This window comes from Macrobrachium rosenbergii, chromosome 15 (assembly GCF_040412425.1).
Source record: "Macrobrachium rosenbergii isolate ZJJX-2024 chromosome 15, ASM4041242v1, whole genome shotgun sequence".
Taxonomy (NCBI): Eukaryota; Metazoa; Arthropoda; class Malacostraca; order Decapoda; family Palaemonidae; genus Macrobrachium; species Macrobrachium rosenbergii.
The window spans coordinates 51,940,534-51,961,670 of NC_089755.1; the positions used below are offsets into that span (position 1 = coordinate 51,940,534).

The window sequence follows — 21,137 nt, forward strand, 5'->3', positions numbered from 1 at the left end:
ACGAAAACCCGACCTCCATAACTGCTTATTCTGCGCTATAAGTACCTTCCGTGGCCTTCGTGATGAAAACAGTCGTTTTAAAAATCGTTACCGGTTATCTAAGGTAAGGTTTCATAAAATAAACGGCATTTTCTCGGAAGAAGTTCCTATTTAGACTTTGAATTCACCCCAGAGGTCATATTTGCGCAACGCTTCCTTCACTTGCTTCTACCATTAACGCCAGCGCCATCTGCAGTCCAAATTTCGAGTCACTCCGTGTTTTCCTTGCCACAGAATCTCGACACTCTCAATATCAAAGGTAAATTCGTGTCGGGGCTTTTGATTTTCGTAATTCCGCCGCTCTCTGGGAAGGCTGCGACGACAGAGAGGGCCTTGAGGTGCCGAAATTAGTGGGATATTGGGGGAAAGTTGTCGTTTTTCGGGGGGACCTGGTTGTCGGACCTTGATGACGACAGACGTACACACACACACACACACATACACTCTTGTCACCCAACAAAAGAAAGGATTTATGTTATAACGAACCACCACCACCACGTCGCTCGGCGCAACCCCCCGCAGGTAAGGCTGCCTGCCTTCGACGGCCTTATGCCACGCCGGAGGATCCCCACGAATTGCAGGGGCAGGCGCTGCGAAATGACTTTTGTAAATAGTGGAGGATCATTCACTCCCTCCCTTCCTCCTTCCCTCTCTCGCCCCCCCCCACCCCTCTCCACCTAGAGTGTCCGTCTCCCCATGGCGCAACACAGGAGGAGTAGTAGGTTTCCTTCGAAAATTCCAAAGTCATTTTCTCCCTTCAGCATTGATTATTACCCATTCACTCGAAACGCGACACCGCACTCGAAATATAACAGGGACCCGTCGGGTCGTCGCGGACGGCAGAGGAGAGGCCCACGCTGGCCGAATTTGCGAGCAGAAATCGGGGGAAAATATTAGTTCATTTTTGTTTTGGACAAGTCGTCTCTGTTGAGGTGAGAGAGAGAAGTCGAGGTGTGATATCCAGCATTAAAATCCTCCTGGTAATCCTCCTGATAATCCTCCTGTATCGCCGTTCTCGTGGGTATATCTGGAATGCGGGCTTGCTCGCCCCTCGGTTGGATATTTACGCGTCGTTTGTGCAAGTGAACTTTAAATTGATATATATATGTTTTCTGTCGGATGCCATCAGCCCAAATTAGCCTTAGCCTGGGTCCTCCTGTGTCGTATCCAAAGCTAACCTTTATTCGTGAGTCATAGCTAAAAATTTCAGTTTTTGTAGTCTTTATGAAGCCACTGGTAATATATACCCCTAAGTAACCTGATGGTTGGGTGCTAAATGCAGTTTATGCTCAAAGGTATATTGTGTAGGCTATGTTCACAGGCTAGGAACACTAAGAAAGGAATTTGGTAAAACTGAAGAGCAGGCCTGCCCTATACTCCTGCGGCCTGGTTCCTGCCAGTTGCCGACTGGAATATTTACAGCCTTCTCTTTGTGTTTGTTTTTGTCTTGTTTTATGTTTGTGGTACAATATTTACTCTCTTTTGTTTGTCTTATTTTATGTTTATGATATTTACTGTCTTTTGTTTGCTTTTACTTTCATCACCAAGGGGCTGGTAACAGACACGACGCCCATAGGCCTGTTACACGTAAACTGGTAGTTAATGAACTAGAGGGGTGCGGAAAAGAATTTTGGGAGGGTGCGGTAGCCTAGTGGTCATCAGTTTTACCAGGAATTTTTAGTTGGAATTAGGCTAGGGTAGGAAATGTCTAGGTAGGCTAACCTATCCTCTTATATATGCTAAGAGTAGCCTGCTTGTTATCCCAAGCTAGAGCACTAGTGGGTTTGTCTTGCCAGAGCTTATGCTAGACTGGACAAAGCCTACTAAGAGGTTTGCTAGGCTAGCCTGTCCAAGTCTACCTACCATACATTGCTGTAAGCGTTGCCATAAGCAAAGCTACTTACCGATAATCCAGAATTTTTTATTTTGGCCTACAACTGATCTTGCTGAAAGCACAAGCCAAAGTAAGGTGGGATATTTTGCAAGGTTACTTAGGTTAGTGTACCAGTTGCAAAAGTTAGTCAAGGCGCAGGTCAGTGGTCATAGCCTACTGAATTAGGGTATGCCACAGTTGCCTATTCCCCTAAGCATAACATTGGGAAAGTGTAGGTTTACTTTGCATTAATCCCTCACAGTCCGGGCTAAATATATAATGAGAACAACCCTAGACCAGGCTAAATTTAATGATGATCAGTTAAAAAAAAAAAAGCATATGCACATGGTTTAAAAAAAAATTCCAAAAAATGTTCTGTACTTTACAGGAGAAGTTGAAAGTGAATATTTCCAACCCTGTGCGGGGCCTCTTTTCCAAAAGACAGTCATAAAAATATCCAAGTTTACCAAGTTATAAGTGTTTTTCTAATATTTTTTTATTTTGTAAAATAATTATTACAGCTCACACAGTATCATAATAGATAAGAACTAAAAGCAATAACAGATTCTGAGTACATTTATTGTAAAGTATTTACGAGCGTCCTGGGTTCAGGAGCGGCACTACATTCTCCCATGACATCTAGTCAAATTGATATCCCTCTCCCCCGTCCTGAAATACTAGACTGGCCATGTAAGAGTTGCCAACATTCAAGTATGGCCCATGGAAATGAACTGGTCACTTTTCTTGCAAAATTCGTTCAAACTGTATAGCTCGAAATTTTGAGCATCTGTGTATGTTATTCGGACTCCACCACAAAGCCGTGTGTAAACATAAATGTACGTTACCCGTCCACAAGCGGTTAATGTTGTAAAACCCCAGTGTGTTGGTAGATTATGCTACCCCTAGGCAGCTGATTTGAACTTGACTAGCCTACAGGATGTGTTTATGTAAGCTAGAGAGACCTAGGCTGGGTAAAGTAATAAAGGTAGAGAGATTATGTACAGTTAAGAATGTAAACCGTAATTGTAGTGTAAATAGGAACTTGTCACAAGCTGACCAGGCTAATCAGTGTTTGAGTACAGTACTGCTAGGCTAACTATAGCCTAGACCTTGATCTAAGGGGAGCAAAAAGTCAAGAAGCCTCCAGAGATCAATGATTTTCCAAAAATTTGGCTAATTGAAAGATTTAAGCATCTACACCACAATTGAACTGGTTGACAGTAGAAACTTAAATGTTGATAATTTACTTCCTCCCCAAAGATATGATCCATCTATTATCATGCATTGCTAACTAGTATTGTAGATACAAATCACTCAGTATTGTCTTTTCCTCTCCCCCCTTTATCCATCAATTATGGGTGACCCCATTGGGAAACATGTTTTGGGTGGGGGATAACCAGAGGAGAGTGCAATGTATGTCAGAAAGGTATGAAATGCATTAAAATGTATAGTTCATGCATTCAACAGTAATGATCCTCTAAAACTAGATGAAGCATGAAAATGTTGTAAAGACAGTTACAGGGATGCATCTTAATCTAACCTATTACAGGGCACCAAATTATTATTGTGGCTGGATGGGCCTACCCCTCTTGGGCAAAGTGAACTATAGAAATTCATCTCCACCTTTCATGGTTCCATCTGCCAAGGGGCATCAGTGTTTCCTTTGTTGCATATTCATTACCTTTAGGTAGGGAGGCACACAACGAGAATGCACAGTATCCTCTTGACCCATTTCCAATCCCAGTACTGTAATGACATTTAACCAAGGTTGCTTTGTGAGTGAGAGACAATCACCTTACCTTGTGGTGGGTAAAGTTGTTTCAACAGTATATTTTAAAATCAGTTGCATATCATGATCTCTGTCAAAACTTTTCTACAAGGCAGATAATACTGAACCAATGAAATTCCTAAAAATTGAAAGTCTGAAAATACTATGCTAGTTTAGCATTAAAAATCCATGGGAGGTAATTATGACCGAAAACAAAAGGCTCCCGTAAGTGCCCATGAATAATGCATGCATTACCACTGCCTGCCACCTCTCAGTATCCAAGAACTGAATGGGACTCCTCCAGAACAATAGCAGTGGACATGCAATGCAAGCCTTCACATCTTTTAACAGAATTTTTTTTTTCACATGCCAAAATCCTTATGAAAAAAATGCCATACTGATGATCAGTTGATCATTTCAAAGATTAGAAGTGTTGTGGGATAGATCAGATGATATATATCTTTTTTAACTACCAGGCTATTTGAACTTTGGAAAAACTAAACTTTGAGAAAAACTTGAGTACTTTCACTTAATCAGTGTACTGGAAAAGTGTAAGTGGTTTTATCTTTTAATCATGGGAGATAGTACAATAGAAAATATCTGACACTGCTCGAGTAATTGATGTTTTGTCTCGTCATAATAAATGTTCTTTCTCACTTGCCAGAAATTGAGTTAGTTATTGATATTGTGTAGAAACTGCAACTTGCATTTTGCTTTGTCATGTTTATTAATGCTTGAGGGGGACCCTTAGTCTGTAGTATGATCACTGTTGTTTAACTACAGTACACAAGTATTACCCTTAAGTCAGATTTGACTTTGTACCTTAAGTTAGAATAGCCTATGTAATATTGTAAAGGAAAAGTTGTTTGAACAAAAAGAATGAAAAGAAATAGCCTATGTAATATTGTAGAGAAAAATTTGTTTGAACTAAAAGGATGAAAAGAAATAACCTTACTAGAATAATATATGCAGTTCTGGTTATCGGCGATTGGTTTTACGGCGTTTGTCTAGTGACGAAAATCAACTATTTTCGGCACCAATAAACGCCAATTTCCGCTTATTGGTGCTGATACATACCTAGCAATGGCGCTGATCTCTGGTTATCAACGCTGAAAATCAGCGATAGGTACTCAGCGATTTCCGCTTATCGTCACTCCATTGGAACAAACTCCCGTCGATAACCGGTGACAGCCCGTACAGTTGTTTTTGGACTTTAAATAAAAATTTCCCAAGTAAGCTACCAATTTCACAAAATGAGACCATATACTAGGTTAGTTTAGGGTTTTTCTGTAGTCATGTTTAGGCAAGCTAAATATATCTTAGTTTAACTGGACCACTGAGCTGATCAACAGCTCTACTAGGGCTGGCCTGAAGGATTAGATTTATTTTATGTGGCTGAGAACCAACTGGTTACCTAGCAACAGGACCTATAGCTTACTCTGGAATCCGAACCACGTTATGACGAGAAATAAATTTCTATAACCAGAAATAAATTCCTCCAATTCTTCATTGGCCGGTAGGAGAGTCAAACGCTGGGCCAACAGCGTGCTAGCCGAGATCTCTACCCACCCCTCCAATGAAGAACTCTAACATGTACCCTATGCTAGGTTAGGTTACACTGTATCCGTGTTTCAGTGGTTTAATACACTGTAGGTCAGGTTAGCTTATAATTGAAGTATATGCACACTTCAAGAGAGTTCATAAGATTCTCAACTTCACAGTAAAATTCACAGGATAAAGTGCAGTTACTACCTAATGTTTACATGTTACTGAGGTGTGCACTGATTCCATTGCACTTGTACATTATCCTAGGCTAGTCATGTTTTAATTCTATTTGAAGAAGGCATAATATAGAAGTAGGGGCTTTTCTCTCAACTCATGGGCAAACAAAGCTGATAATGTCATTTGCCCAACTGTATACTGTATAGACAAAAAATTATTCAACATTACTGTTAGCTAACATTTCAGATTCCAATAGTGTTTACTGGTTTAGTAGGTTATTTTCAGGTTTTTTATTGTAGCCAATGTGTACATTGAGCACATTGTTTTACTTGTCAAACATACAAATACAGTACTGTATGTGAGCCACGTTTTCCATATTCCTTAGTTGTGCAGTTTGGTTTTTACTAGCCTCTTATATTGCTGTGGCAAAGCACTCATTTTTTCCATAATCTACTGTAGCTTCTAGAATTGGTGGGTAGACTTAAGTAGGAAACTGGTTTTGGGTTGGGAAAACTGAAGAGTGAATGGTGTAATATGTTCAAAACTTGGTGGATGTTTGGGAAAATGTATGTTTAATCACAAGAGATATGAAAAGTGCAAATATATATATATATATATATATATATATATATATATATATATATATATATATATATTATATATATATATATATATATATATATATATATATAATATATATATATATATATATATATATATATATATATATATATATATATATATATATATTATATATATATATATATATATATATAATATATTATATATAAAATGGCAGTAGTAATTGCAAGGACACATCTTAACCTAACCTACAATGCTACATCCTCCCTTATCTAGGGGCCTCTTGCATTCCCCTGGGCTTTGCCTACAGTTAGCTTATTGCTTGCCTTAAGCCTTGATTCATCAGAAACAGGAGGGTCTAATGTCCTTAAACCATTTGTAAGTACAGTAATGAGAAGTGGTTCAGCAATTCCCTTCATCTAGGTTTGGAAACGAAGGTCTCATAAATAACTTTGAGTACCACTGAAGTCGAGCCCAGTCATACAAACTCCAGGACCATAATCTAGGAAGTCTGAGCAACAGTGGAAGTTGAAAGAAGAGCATTGCAAGCACCCAAACCCTTGCAAAAGCGTAGGCATTCGGAAGTTTAAAAACTTGGATAATATGGGAGTTATAGAAATTTTGGTAATCAGCATTGCTAGAGCTATCACAATTGATTTTGTGGAATTGAGTAACAGTAGCAGTTCATAAGTGCAAAAAGAACAGTCTATAAGAAAACTAAATTATCATAAAACAAACCAAACAGTTTTGGCAGGTTTATTTTCACTCATGATTTTTCCTGTAAAACTGTTTTCGAGTACAGGCAATCCTCGGTTATTGGTGATCCAGTTTTTCGACGCTTGTCTAGCTACGAAAATTGGTGATTTTCGGTGCCGATGTGCGCCGCTCTCCACTTAATGCCGCCGATAATCACATATTGGCGCTGATGATAACCAAAAATCAGCAGTTTTCGCATATCATCACACTGTCGGAATGGAACCCCCACTGATAACTGGGGCTGCCTGTACTTAGATGTACCTATTCTGTTACAGTTTAAAAAAGTTATGATTTTCATGCTATTTTTATGTGCAGATAACTGCTATCCTTGATATCTGCAGTGTTATTCAGAGTTTATTCATCTTCATGTTTCATCAGTACTACGCAGTAGAATTTCACACTGGGGCAAAATAATATTATTATTATTATTATTATTATTACTGTATTATTATTATTTATTATTATTTATATTATCTATCATTATTATTATATTATTTTGGAAAGAGACCCTGTTATCAGCTCAGTGGTCTGGTAAAACTAAGGTATACTTTTTTTTTTTTTTTTTTTGGAAGGAGACCCTCTCTCGAACAAGCATCATTGAACAGAATGGCCATCTGGATGCTGTTGAGTTTGTACAGTATTGCAGTTCTCAGTCCCTCAAATGATATTCTTTGTAACAGCAGGTAAATTATACAGCTGCTATCTGAAGGTCATTTAGTCCTTGTTGGTTTGGTAGAGCTTTCTACCATTATTTCAAAAGGCGAGTGAAGCCATGGGTACAACTATGCCATATTTAAACCCACAAGTGGGGTTACAGAAATTTTTGCCAAGTTTTGATTGGCTGGGAGCGGAATGACTCCTCTGAGAGTCTAGCTGACCGATGTAGGTGCTGATTGGCTGGCGCCAGGTCCTGGGGCTTCTGGTCATAGGGCACGCTGCCTGAAGTAGCAGGCAGTTGATGTGTTACCCAGGGCCACGCCTTGCTGTTCTCCTGATGATGGTAGGAAGAAGGGTCTCCTGTGTCACATTCGGCAACAGTTTCCATCAGAGGATGGTGAGGGCCTTTATATATCGGAGGCAGCGATTTTCATAATCACCATACAGGATTTTTGTGCTCCTTGCGATCTGCTGGATTTTTGGGGGCACTGCCGTGTTCCCTTGTGTAATGCTGGTATAAAGCCCTTTCATGTAGGTGAGCAGTGATCCTCTTTGGAGAGTCGAATCATAGTCACACCAGTGTACGAATGGCAGCATCCATTCTCAGGGCACGATATTTGGTAGAGCACTCCTTTACCTCTTCATGGGGTCATTGCTAGCAATGGGGCTGTTCCTCGTGAAGTACTTTGCAGTCTTCCAAAGCTTGTAGTAGATCGTAAGGTCAACTTTTTTTTGTCGGCATCAGACAAAAAAAAAAATGGGTTTTACATGGGTGCAGATATTGTTCATCAGGGTTGTCTCCTCTTTCTTATACTCGAAGTCTGCAGTGAAGATAAAATGAGCATTTGAACTAGGGAAGCTAAAATGGATACCTGAACCAAGGTTTCATTTATCTTATTACCATTAACGTTTTCAAGTCTTGAATGACGTTATAAGTCACATGTTTACATGTATTTAGTAAATGCAGCAATACAGTACTGGTGATAGGTTCATTGTAATTCTCCGAGACATTGAAAAATTAAGTTTCCATAAAAACTCAAAAGTTGCTTTATGACGTAATTTAAAGCTGTATTGTTTGTGGAATGTTCTCAGAGAGCCTAGTTTTTTCTTCAGTCTATAGAAAATTTGTACCTTAACCAACTTCATACTTTTTTTTTCTTTTTCAGGCGGATGAGCAGTGGATAAAACCCATGATTTGGCACTTGTGCCAAGATGAAGGTTGACCGTTCCAAATTAAAGAAAAGCAGCTCAGAAGTTGTAAGTAGCAGCTAGTTTTTATGATAAACTATCTGTAACCAGGATAGTTTTTGTTTTGGCTCTAGTTCAGATATAAATTTGTTTCTGATCGTTTAAAACATATGTTGGAATTTTCTGTTTAAAATGAGAGTTTGATGTGTTATTAATTCAACTAAATAATTTTTCAGCCGGGGGACTGCGGCTGGCTTATAGAGAAACTGCAAAAATGTAGCAATGAGGAATTGTTGCCAGTCCTCCGGAGTGTGGAATCCTGGAATTATGGAAAATGTGAACTTTATCACTGGATTGATGTACTAGACAGGTATGATTATCAGCTAATATCTTTTTTCAAGCTTGACAGTTTTGTTTGGCTTTGTGGTTCACTGATTTTAATCTTCAAATTAGTTTCTGATTTAAGGTTTCAGCAAGGCTACATTTTTACAGCTTAATTAGCAGAGACACCAGAGTCAAATCTTTTTGAAGGGTTTTTACTTATACCATAGGTGAAAATTGAAGTTCAGAGAACTTGAAGTACTTACAGTACTGCCACAAGGCAAACTGCAAGCGTTATGCCCCTATGAGAGAAGGCACAAGCTTTCAAATAATATACTTGCCTATTTTTGACCCAGTCCTTAAGTGGTCTGATGGTTTAGATGTCACAATAAAAGCTTGTGAGGACTTCTAGTTGTTTGTGTGTTGAATTTAAAATTTTTTTACCACATTTCTCAGTCGTCTGAATTAATTCTCAGGATTGGTCTGGATTTTTGTCTCTGAAAAAGTCTTTATTTTTTCATGCGTTTCAGGCACCTAAATTAAGTCTTAAAAAAACGCAATGTATTCAGTAGTTTCTCTAGATTTGGAAGAGTTTCTTTAGATTTGTCAAGATGTCATCTCGTTGCTATGCTTTCTATCTGTTGGCTTTTGGTAATTGCATTTAATCCCATTTTAATTCCAGATTTGACACTATATTAGAGGAAGCAGCTGAAAAAGATGAAGACAAATGGGTCCTACCTTGTGACCTACCTGAAAACAGTCATGTAAGTACTGTATAGCATGTAGTACTTTATGCTCGATAAGCATTTTTCTGTTAAAACTTTATTTGGGATGAATCTTAGATACTGTTAGGGCTTATATCTCCACGCCAATAGATGAGGAGACATAAGCTGTCTTTAATAGTAGGTAAGTATCCAAATAATAAATTTTATGAAAATTTAAAATTTGGGATAGTTTTCAGGCAGGGGGAGAGACTTCATATTTTCTGTCCTTGTTAACCAGTGCAAGCTAGACATGTTTACTGTACACAATCTGCTGTCCTACTTGATGGTGTGCATTGGAAAAATTGCCAGCATATATATATACTAGTTAGTTGGCTATTGGCACTGATGATTTTTATATATATGTTTAGCTGCTTGCATTGTGTTGTTAGCTTTGCATAGAGCTCATCCAAAGATGTTTTAAGTACTTCTGTAGGATAGAGAACAACCTTTAAAATTATACCAATGGTGAAGCAAATAACCTGAAGTAATGCAGCAAACTTTTTGCAAAAACCTATTCATAAGTGATCGATCCTGTAAAGTGCTGTAAGTGTACCGTCTGGCAGTAAAAGATTAGGTAAAATCAAATAAAGGATTTAGGTTCCTTTAAAAAGTGGGCCGGTAACAAACGTGACTCTTGAGACAAAGGGGTAAAATTTGAGACTAAAGATTTTACATATATGTCAGGGAAAGTTTAAAGAAAATGTTAAAGAAAATGTTAGGTTCCTGTGAGAGAGAGAGAGAGATAAATATACATATTGTAACAATCATTTAGTTTTCAGTGAACTGTAAATTTGATTGACAGTCATAATTGGGTATATCCAATCAAGGAATTTGATAATGAAGAATAAATATATCTTACTTTTCCTTGACAGGTTCAGGAGTTGGTGGTATGGGTACTACACTTTACAACTTTATTAGTGGAACACTCCTTCTCACGACACCTTTATTCCTCAGTGGAACACCTTATTACCTTGCTGTCATCAACGTCTATGACTATTGTCTTAGCAGTACTTAATCTTCTTTACATGTTCAGTAAAAGGTGAGTTTTTTTAATACGTAAATTTAAATGTGTCACAGCAGATCAAAGTTTTTAAAATTTTTATCTCTTCTATTAGTTGGGCAAACATAGTGTGAAACCATTTTGTTCGGAGGTTCAGAAGTGTAAAGGGAATTAGTTTGTTTAGCTGATGTTAATGCTAGACACAGAATAAATGTAGGGAGAAGTGAAAAATGTCCTAATTGTCTATTCATTGAAAGTAAAGACTTGGCTTTTATTATTGTAGATATTTTTGCTAAAATATTATAAAATATTCATTGGTTATGCATTGTACCATTAAAGGCACCATTTTTATTGGCATTTGATAAAGTTGTTTGTCGGTTGGTCATTTATTCTTCCTTTTTTAATGCTGTGTTATTCACTTTATTTTCAAGGTCTAATTTCATCACCCGTCTTGCTGTAGCCCCTCGCCAAGCCCTTTTAATGCGTCTCATAAATTTGGCTGAGCCCTGGGGAGGCAAGGACAATGGCTTTGGTTTAGCCCAATGTTGTCAGGACCTTCCCTTGTCTGTGAGTTGATGCAGGTTTTGTATATTTGTAGACACATACCTATTGATGAGGTTTTATTTTAAGAGACAGTTGAAATTCATGTATGACATAACTACAAACTCCACATCCTTCATTGAGATCAGCAGCCCTGGGGTTGCTTGGCTTATTTGACATTTTCTACCTTCCAGTTACAGAATCTCATTTAATATTCTAGCAGTTTCCCATAAAGAATTCATATTATTAATCCACAACATCAACTGTTATGGTATCTTTGTCTATTTATATAATGTATACACACAATCATTGCAGTCAGAATTTGTGCTGTGAACAGGGAGTTCTAAGTGCAAGTGTAGCCCTAAAGGAAAGAAAAGAAATGGATAGTAAAAATGCCATACTATTTAGTGTATGTAAGCAAAGAAAAAGCATTATCTCTCGAGAGGAAAATGACATATCATATAGTTACACCTAGATAGGTGGTTCTTCTCTGTTGTTATAATAATATCTCAACAGGCAGTTGGTTTGGTTCCTTGGCCACCTTCTACTTAAGACTAGAGTTGGGACCTTTTTTTTTTTTATCTCATTTTTATGACTTGTAAAATTTATTTTGTATTCTTTATTGATGAATTTTTATAACTTTGGAGTTTTATCTCAAAATTATTCATGCCTCATATTTATTGTTTCACTGGGTTTCAGTCCTTTCCTGAGAATGCCACCACCCTACATTATGAGTTCTATGGTGAACACCAACAACAGTCACAGCAGCAAACATCGCAGCAGCAACCACAGCAACAAACTGGTGACTCTCCAAGTGGAAGCAGCAGTAGTGGGGCTCGCAGTAGTAATTCTATCATCACTATTCACATTGATAACATGCAGAATATATCAAAGTCCCCAGCGCAAGTCATGGAGGAGCTTTTACAGGTCTACAAAGTGCCTATGGAGAAACAGGTGAGGAGTACAGTATATTTTTTTCAAGATTTTTTTTTTTCCAGTAGAAAATTTCCTGTAGCATATTGTATATGTTGGTATAGAGCTACTTTTGTTTTTATTTCTTAACGATCACTTGTCTGGTTGTTGATGTGCAAGACACTGACACACACCTAATGTGTTATTTCGACATGCAATATTGGTAGGAGGTAAAGGTATTGCTGACAGCATGCCCAACACAGCTCCATGTAACAGTTTTGTTGACGAGGTCTCAATTTTCTTTTCAGATGATCCTGTTTACCCACATAAGATTAGCTCATAGTTTTGGTTCATTTGAAACTCGTTTGCAGTGTGTCCAAGCGAGACTACAAGCATTGTCTGTTTTAGTGTATTGCAATGCATTGCAGGTTTGTGTTAAATTACCATAATTTTGGTGCATTTTTAAATCTTAACAGTTTGTGGGAAAAAGTATTGGTTTAGATCTGTCATTGTTTGTATTCAGTATAGGTTATGATTACTTGTAGAGATATTTTGTTGCATAAACTCTGGAAACTAGAATGATGACAATCACTGCGCAAATTTGACTTGGTTCATACTTTGTGATTACATTAAAGTAGTCTTGATGTGAACTGTGTGATATATGTGAAATCTGATCTTGTTAAGGTACTATACAGTACATAGTAATTTTTACCATGATGTCCTATAAAATGTTGAACTATTTCAGGACAATGCTAATACAGTGTTATATTCTGGGCTTCTGGATGAATTTGTGGAGGTTTTGGAAATTAATGATCCAAAACTTACTGAAATTAAGGCTGCCACATTACGTACTTTGACTTCAATTATTCATCTGGATCGTATGCCCAGTTTCCCTAAGTGAGTTTTTGTTGAGTTGTGTGCTTTTAGAAATCATGCAGACAGTAGTTTGCCCCAATATTGTTGTACCAATTTTGTTTAAATGAAAGTATGTATATCTGTATGAGCAAATGGCAAGGTTGCCATTCACTGATATTAGTTTCCTCAATACTTTCAGGTTGAATACTATAATTGATGTAACAGGTGCCTCCTCTTACCATGGATTCTTGCCAGTTTTGGTTAGGTCTTGCATCTCTTCGTTAACAGCCACCAACCCACCGGTTCCCAATCCCTTTCCTGCCCCACTTGCCACAGCCCTGTTTTCATTCCTTTATCATCTAGCAAGTTATGAGGCTGGTGGTGAAGCACTTGTATCTTGTGGCATGATGGAGTCCCTCATATCTGTAGTAAACTGGAAGGGAACGGAGCCGGATCACATAACTGTGAGTGAGGATTTTACATTGTGTACATTTTCTTTAATATGTTAGTTTTGAATTATTTTTAAAGATGGAGTGGGGTTTGTGAAGTGGTTAATCATTTTTTATTTTTTCATTTCAGTTTGTGACTAGGGCTGTCCGTGTTATCGATCTCATAACCAATTTGGATATGCATGCCTTCCAGACTCATGGGGGGCTAACAGCCTTCATTAGAAGATTAGAGGTATGATAATAGATTTGTTTGGACTTTTTTCTGAGTTTAAATTTTCATATACATTATGTAAGTTCTCACACTTAATCCTGTACAGTATATATAAGTGTTTTGATCATGAGTTTATGTATAGAACACAAATTATCCTTTTTACTACACGTGAAAATATTTACAATTTAGCTATGCATATATACAGTAAAGTTTTGTTAAAAATTTAATAGAAATGTATTTTTTTTTTTAAATTAGGTGGAAGTAGACGAATGCCGAAAAGAACAACCTTTCGTCATTACTCTGCCAGCACCTCTTGCAGAAAATGATTCTGCCTCTGCAGCTACAGAAAGTACTCAAGCAGCAGCAGCTGCAGAGAGAGAAGCATCTGTAACAACAGAAAGTGCAGAGGTTGGGGACACAGCCACTCCGTCTCCAATGGACACAACTGAATCATATACTGGTGCTGCTGGGACATCTTTTCAAACAAGTGAAGTTGAAAACATAAGACCCAGCACTTCAGCTGCAGCAGATATAACAGCTAGTTCTCGACCAGATTATAGTGAAGCAAAGACAGGTTTATCATGCTTGCCCCAGAGAGCAGCCCTAGTGAAATCAATGTTGAACTTTTTGAAAAAAGCTATCCAAGAACCTGGTTTCAGTGAAAGTATGAGACACTTAATGGAAGGAAGTCTACCGGCTTCCTTGAAACATATCATAAGTAATGCTGAGTATTATGGGGCTTCTCTGTTTTTGCTTGCAACTGATGTTGTTACTGTATACGTGTTTGGGGAACCATCACTCTTGTCCTCCCTTCAAGATAATGGTCTCACAGATGTTGTGTTACACGCATTGCTAGTCAAAGATGTGAGTATGAACATGGTGTCTTCTGTATTTCATATGTCATTTGAAATTACACATGGGGTGTTGACTTGGGTCTGCACTCAGGTAATTGAAACATGTAAAAATACAAAGATGATTCCTTTACAGGTACCTGCTACAAGAGAAGTATTAGGTTCCCTACCAAATGTATTCAGTGCTTTATGCCTTAATTCTCGTGGTCTAGCTGCATTTGTAGCTTGTAAACCCTTCGAAAGACTTTTCAAGGTCCTTCTGTCACCTGATTATTTACCCGCTATGAGAAGACGGAGATCATCTGATCCAATGGGAGATACGGCATCCAACTTGGGAAATGCAATGGATGAGTTAATGCGCCACCAGCCAAGTCTTAAAGCTCAGGCAATGAAAGCCATTGTGAAGGTAGATATGATATTAATTTGAAAATGTTTGGTTATAATTTAAAATATTTGATGTACAGTACAGTAAATTTTTCTCTAGCAGGAAAATTTAATTTTCCAGTAATTATAAGATAAAGATTTGTATTTTGCTATTTGTATATTATGTCAGCTTCCAGATGACATGTTTGAGGGGTCCTTCATACTGTATTTACAATACAGTATTTTTAAATACTTTTTTAGTCCTACAAATGAGGTGTTTAAAATAAACATGGAAATCATTTCAGCTCCTAGAGGAAGTGTGTCTGTTGGGAAGTGATACTCACTACATATGCTGGAAGACTCCGCCAAAACATGAAGCATCCCCAGCACCTGTCATGAGGTTAGATTAATTTTCTGCTTTTTATTTTTCTTACACAGTAGATCTGTAATAGTCTGGTTTTGTCGCTCATTTAAGGATGAGTTGAGTTTACAGGTTTTCCTATAATTTTCTTTGTTCTTGGTATTATTTGTTGTAATGTATTTTTCAGTTTTGTGGTCTGGTTAAACTCTTTTAATAAGTCATCATCATTATGTTTTTAAAATTGAAAGTACATAAATGTTTAAGTTTCAGATTTCCATGTGTAGTGGTGAATCTTATTCCATATAGTAGTGTCTTTATCTAAAAGATATGCGTTTTTTGTCTTTATCTGAAAGATATGCATTTTTTTATCTTCAATATAATTTATAGTTGCATTCTGCTTGCAGAACTCACAATGATAATTCAAGTGATGAAGAGGAGGAGGAGGAGGAAGAAAGAGAATCTGGTGTTGCCGGTCCTTCGGTATCTAGTGGGCAGCGGGAAGATGTGCCACCCACAGACACAACTACAGGAGAGAAAAGACCTGTCCCTCTTGTGGATTATGTTTTAAATGTTATGAAATTTGTCGATGCCATCCTCTCTAACAATTCTACCGACGACCATTGTAAAGAATTTGTGTTTCAGAAGGGTTTGGTTCCACTGTTGGGTATTCTTGGGTTGCCCAATTTACCAATTGATTTCCCAGTGTCACAGGCATGTCAGTCTGTAGCATCTGTATGTAAATCTATTTTGGTAGGTATTAATATAGACATTTGGTTGATTTTATGTTGTCAGTTTGTGCATAAGAAAATTTGTCATGGATTCTTGCTGTGCATAAGAAAATTTGTCATGGATTCTTGCTTTCATGATAGTCTTAAATTTCTGAAAATTTTTGTAAATTTGAAGGGTTTACTTAATCTTGGAGCATTGATTATTCATTTGAATTTATGTGATAATTGCGCTGTTACTTGATCCATTACAGAACCTTGCGCACGAGTGTGGAGTTCTTCAACGGGGGCTGCAATGTCTAAATGAAAAGTTAGAAGCCCTAGCACCTCTTCATGAACCACTACCAGCACCTGGAGGCTCAGTGCTGCTTCGTGAACTAGCATCTGCTCCAACTCCTGGGGAAGCAACAGCCTTCCCACAAGCTACACCACTGCTTCATACATTGAGTGCTGTCCATGCATACATAATGATGCTTGTTCATGTATGTAGGACTGGGCAAACAGAGATTAGACAGGTATCCATCAATCAGTGGGGAACAGATTTAGGATTGAGAGTGTTAGCTGGTTTAACAAAGTTATATACTTCACTGGTGTGGGAATCTACAGTACTCCTGGCATTATGTTCTGATGATGGATTACCAGCTGGCTGTTTATTTGGAAAAGAAGATACAGAAAAATTACTTCCTCCTGACTTAAAGGTAAGAAAGTCTGTGTCGTTTTAGTTAATATTTTGAGTTCAGAGTAGAGTATTTGTAGGTAACAAAAGCCTGTGTGGTTTTCAATCATAATTGTTTGGTACTTGGCATTTATTTTTTCTTAATTTTATAATATTTAAGGACATGATGTCCTGTAGTGGCAGTAAAACCATGATAATGATTAGTTCTATTTTTTGCCAAGTATAAATAATTAGTCACTTGCTATTTATCATTGCTTTTTTTCTCATCCTATTTGACAGTAGGGTTCATTCTTGTCAGTTTTACTCTATTATACGTATTGAGAGTGCATTGCTTTTAGGGTGAAGAAGGCAGTCGAAATGAAGCTGTTGCCATGGAAGTTACAGAAAGTAATAACAGAGGCATATCTGATAACGGTACTCCCCTTGGGGAGGGTACCTCTGCTGAAAGCCCAACTCGTCAACAGTCGGCAGCAACACAACACCAGATGAAGTTGATAAAGCCCCTGCTGTCATCAGCTTCACGATTGGGAAAGGCTTTAGCTGAACTTTTTGCCTTGCTTGTTAAGGTATGTGTGATTGAGATTATGAATCTGAACTGAAGGAGTATAATTTGAGAGTGTTGAAGTTGATACATCAAAACCATTAGGACAAAAAATTTCAGGCATGAAGATTATTTATCTATTATTCTACAAAGATGGGATCAGCAGGTTCTTGAAATTGTTTACTATTAATGAGACTGTTGAAATAGGATGGTTGTAGGGTCTACATCAGACTAATTTAGAAAATCAGTTTTGTCACGGTTGGTTTCGTACAGTTACAAAGTAATATTTCATTTAGGGTACAAGACTGATGTGTATACAAAAATGGTTTTGCAAGACTAGTTTATGGAGGAAGTAAATGTCTGCTCATGATATGCTTTTCATTTACAAAAGGTTTAATGCCCTTAGGAATGTTAAAAGGAGCATTTGTTTCCTAATACATTATCAGGGCACAGGTCAGTTTAGAGCATGAATGTGTCAATATGAAAGCACATTAGGCTATTCTGTCATGGTAATTGTAGGAAAAGATCATGGGTCTTTTATAATTGACCATTTCTCTTGTTAAAGCAGTCTAATAGAAAAATGGCTAGCTATCATACTGACTTTTAGCATGAATGGTACCAGTAGATTTGGGAAAAATTAACCGTTCTGTTGCTATAAAGCCAGTAGTTATGATAGCAGGAGCAAACATGGTAAGGTCTAAGGGACTTTAGATGTAGTTTAGCTAATTTTTTTTCATCTTTGGCCCATAATTATTATTGGCTTTTGTTTCATCAGTTGTAAAATACCATTGTTTTATTTTGGAGAGTTTATATCCTGTGGAGACTAACTTCCTAATTCTCGTATAACCAGCATAAAAATAAAGATAGCTGCATTGAAATGTGCAATGTTTTGAGTATTTTTTCAAGGTTTACAAAATGCTTAATATTCCAGTGTGCAATGTTTGCCATGTAACATTAAAGAAAAAAAGAAAATTTCACTAAGTTTGAGTTGGTAGTTTCATAATTTGTACTGAATAGGCATAATTTGAATATTTTCATTTAACATCAAAGAAAATGGTTCAGGATGTCATTTCTATAGCTATGATTTCTTATATTTCCTCTTAGCTGTGTGTGGGCTCTCCCTTGCGGCAAAGAAGAGGTCAGCAAGTGGCACCATCTCTTACACCACCATCTACTGCAGCGAGAGCTGTTGCCTCTGCTCTGGCCAATCTTCTGCATGCAGGACTTTCTTGGAGTCCCCCTCCTGCCTCCCCTTTGCCAAAGTTCCGTTTGACTTTTCTGATCTGCTCTGTCAGGTTCACTAATCCAATGCTGTTTGATGATAAGAAGATGCCGTATCACCTGATGATTCAGTACTTTGTATCATCACAGGGCCTTAATGGTAAGCTATGGAAAGGATAATGTCCTGGTACATTTGTCATTTAGCTCCAGAAAAGGAAAACCCCAAAACTTCTCAGTCAGGTGACATACTGGAAGGTACTACCTAGAATATGTGGGCTGATAGTTGGTATATACACAATGCCAAAAAAATTGCTGTCGTATTTGAAAGATTAGCACTTGCTAAGAGATATTTATGTTATCATACTCCATGATATTTTTAATGTAAATGTCAAGACGTGCTCAAATACACATACGAGTTTGAAATTGCAACTATTCATCTCGGTCCTATGGTCTTTGCCAGGGTAAAAATGTTAATCCATACAGGTTAATGTATCATGGTATATAAAAGCTATTGTTGCAGAATTAAATAATCTCTGCCCAAAAGACTAAGGGAATATAAATGCAGTTATGAGAGTATTTAATTTGGTATTCAGTTATGACATCTTATTTTGAATTTCTATGTAAAAAATAAATTGTAATTATGGTGATATTATCATATCTTTTATTATGAAGCTTTTGCAGTGGATTTAATGTGTAGAATGTTGAGTGTGCATTGTGGGTAAATAAGATGTTACTCTGAAAATAAGGGGGGTATAAAAGTCAGATTTTCACATATTAAAATGTTTTGTTTTATATTCCTGACAAAGTAATTTATTTTTGGTATTTGTTTTATACAAGTAAATATGCAGATACCCCTTGAAAGTGGAGGATAGTCAGTTTTATGTATGCATGCAGAAAGAGACTTGCTTTCAATTAAGATTACAGTATATAGGATATTCTAGGCAATTGTCTTTCTGAAATGTCATTTGTCAGCTATATGGGAATAACAACATGTCATGTATTTCAGCTTTCTTCAATACTTTTGAGTGGGCAATTAGTGCTGGTGGCACATCGCCTGATCAAGAAGGGTCAGATCCTGAAGAGTTACCAGAGGGTACTGGAGAATTCTTAGACACCTGGTTGGTTTTACTGGAACGGCTGGTAAACCCTCGCACCATGCTGGACTCGCCCCATGCCTTACCTGCCAAGTCTTCCCAGCCTGGATATCAGCCATTCAGTCCACTAAAGTTCCTTATTCATATTCAGAAGGTAATGGAAAATGTTTACTCTTATTTTTTTAAGTCCAGATGACATAGTGATAAAAGAGGTTTTTTGTATTTTGGCTGGCTTCTCTTTACTCAACTCTGCGAGAGATTTTGTGTAGCGTAATTTGTAAACTGGTCCTGTTTCTCTTGTATATGGTTCCCTTTAGTATGGCTTTTAATTAACCATAATCCATACCCTTGACAGGTTGCATTTGAAGCTGTGATGAAATTGTGGAATAAAAAGAAGACACCACTAAAATCATATGGGGTAAGGATATCTGAGTCTGTCCTTGTCATACTGTGTAATGTTATCAAGAGTGAAGCCATCATCCAAGAAAGACTTGCTAAAGAAAAGGAAGCTACTAGTGGCAGCTCTACGTTAACTACTACTACTACCACAAATGCTACTGCGGGGCCTACCTCTGCTGCTAGTGCAGTTGCATCTTTGGCAGCTGCAGATCCTGTTAGCCAGCCTCCACCAGCAGAGCCAGATGTCAATCCCCAGCATCTCCAGGCACTGATGGACATGGGATTCGGCCGTGATAGGTGCATGGAAGCTATCACACAAACAAACACACTGCAGCAAGCAACAGAATATTTGTTGATGAATCCTATGGATCAAGTTGGTGGTGTAAGTTGGGATGTTTACATTTTTTCCTTTTGTATACTAGTGAGCCCGTACTATTTGATAATTGTTACAAATACTGCTCACTGGTTGTGTTTTTGCAATGACCATAGGATAAATCTCTCTCTTTTTCTGTTTAAAAAATTCATACTACTGTACTCACTACTCCCCAGTTTATTGTAACTACTGTTTCTTATTTGAAAGATATTGCAAGAGTGCTTGTTTAATTTGATTTTGCAGTTTTGTACGTTTACAATTTTTTCTCATTAGGTAAGTGGTGGTGATATGGAATTAACTGAGGAAGACCAAATGCTTCAAGCAATTGCCATGTCTTTAGGTGAGGATGTTCAGTTGACAGGTTCATCAGATCCTCGAAACGGTAGTAGCACATCCCAACAACCTCCTGGCGCTGCTCCTAAGCCTCCACCTTTCCCACCAAAAGAAATGGATGATGAGCCGTTAAGCAAAAGTACTCTCGGTAAGTTGATGAGTATTAATGTTAGCTTGACTATATGTTAGTGAAAAGCTCTAAAATGGGTTGGCAACCTTCTGGAGAGAGTGGGCCAGACAGCTATGCAGTGTCTCAGAGGGGGCCTTGATATCATATCTACTATAAGGATCGCTTAACACCTTCAGCTAAGTAAAACCTGTTAGATGATTAGTGTCTAGGTGTTAAGTTGGTTGGCCGGACTGAAATTCCTCACAGGCCAGAGGTTACTGACCTGTGCTCCAAAACTTTGATTTCATAGTTATATCTGCGAAATTTATTTTTATATATCAGTTAGTTAGTGCTAACTGTTAAGTATGGTAGACGTCACTGTCATTTGTTTAATTAAGTTTCAGTAGAGGTGTTGAAATTGGTTAAAGGATTCTAAAGGTTTTATAGAGTAGTT

At 37.6% G+C, this 21,137-nt stretch overlaps 1 protein-coding gene across 17 annotated transcripts in view; it reads left to right on the top strand.

The window, feature by feature from the left end:
- Positions 1 to 21,137, top strand: part of HUWE1 (HECT, UBA and WWE domain containing E3 ubiquitin protein ligase 1) — a 173,256-nt gene that overhangs the window by 105,326 nt on the left and 46,793 nt on the right. For 4 of the 17 annotated variants that reach the window (XM_067117767.1, XM_067117783.1, XM_067117781.1 and 1 more), the window contains exons 1-21: positions 164 to 298; positions 8,564 to 8,654; positions 8,822 to 8,955; positions 9,589 to 9,670; positions 10,543 to 10,709; positions 11,102 to 11,237; positions 11,910 to 12,164; positions 12,431 to 12,550; positions 12,868 to 13,019; positions 13,159 to 13,441; positions 13,557 to 13,658; positions 13,893 to 14,501; positions 14,625 to 14,894; positions 15,157 to 15,251; positions 15,617 to 15,962; positions 16,192 to 16,635; positions 16,952 to 17,179; positions 18,259 to 18,535; positions 19,382 to 19,623; positions 19,825 to 20,250; positions 20,515 to 20,722. In XM_067117767.1, coding sequence (XP_066973868.1) covers positions 8,610 to 8,654; positions 8,822 to 8,955; positions 9,589 to 9,670; positions 10,543 to 10,709; positions 11,102 to 11,237; positions 11,910 to 12,164; positions 12,431 to 12,550; positions 12,868 to 13,019; positions 13,159 to 13,441; positions 13,557 to 13,658; positions 13,893 to 14,501; positions 14,625 to 14,894; positions 15,157 to 15,251; positions 15,617 to 15,962; positions 16,192 to 16,635; positions 16,952 to 17,179; positions 18,259 to 18,535; positions 19,382 to 19,623; positions 19,825 to 20,250; positions 20,515 to 20,722 — 4,621 coding nt within the window. In that variant the 5' untranslated portion in view covers positions 164 to 298; positions 8,564 to 8,609. Of the gene's footprint in view, positions 1 to 139; positions 562 to 732; positions 1,226 to 8,563; positions 8,655 to 8,821; positions 8,956 to 9,588; positions 9,671 to 10,542; positions 10,710 to 11,101; positions 11,238 to 11,909; positions 12,165 to 12,430; positions 12,551 to 12,867; positions 13,020 to 13,158; positions 13,442 to 13,556; positions 13,659 to 13,892; positions 14,502 to 14,624; positions 14,895 to 15,156; positions 15,252 to 15,616; positions 15,963 to 16,191; positions 16,636 to 16,951; positions 17,180 to 18,258; positions 18,536 to 19,381; positions 19,624 to 19,824; positions 20,251 to 20,514; positions 20,723 to 21,137 lie in introns of those variants that run through there. The other 13 variants (XM_067117772.1, XM_067117782.1, XM_067117768.1 and 10 more) reach the window with 12 other exon arrangements.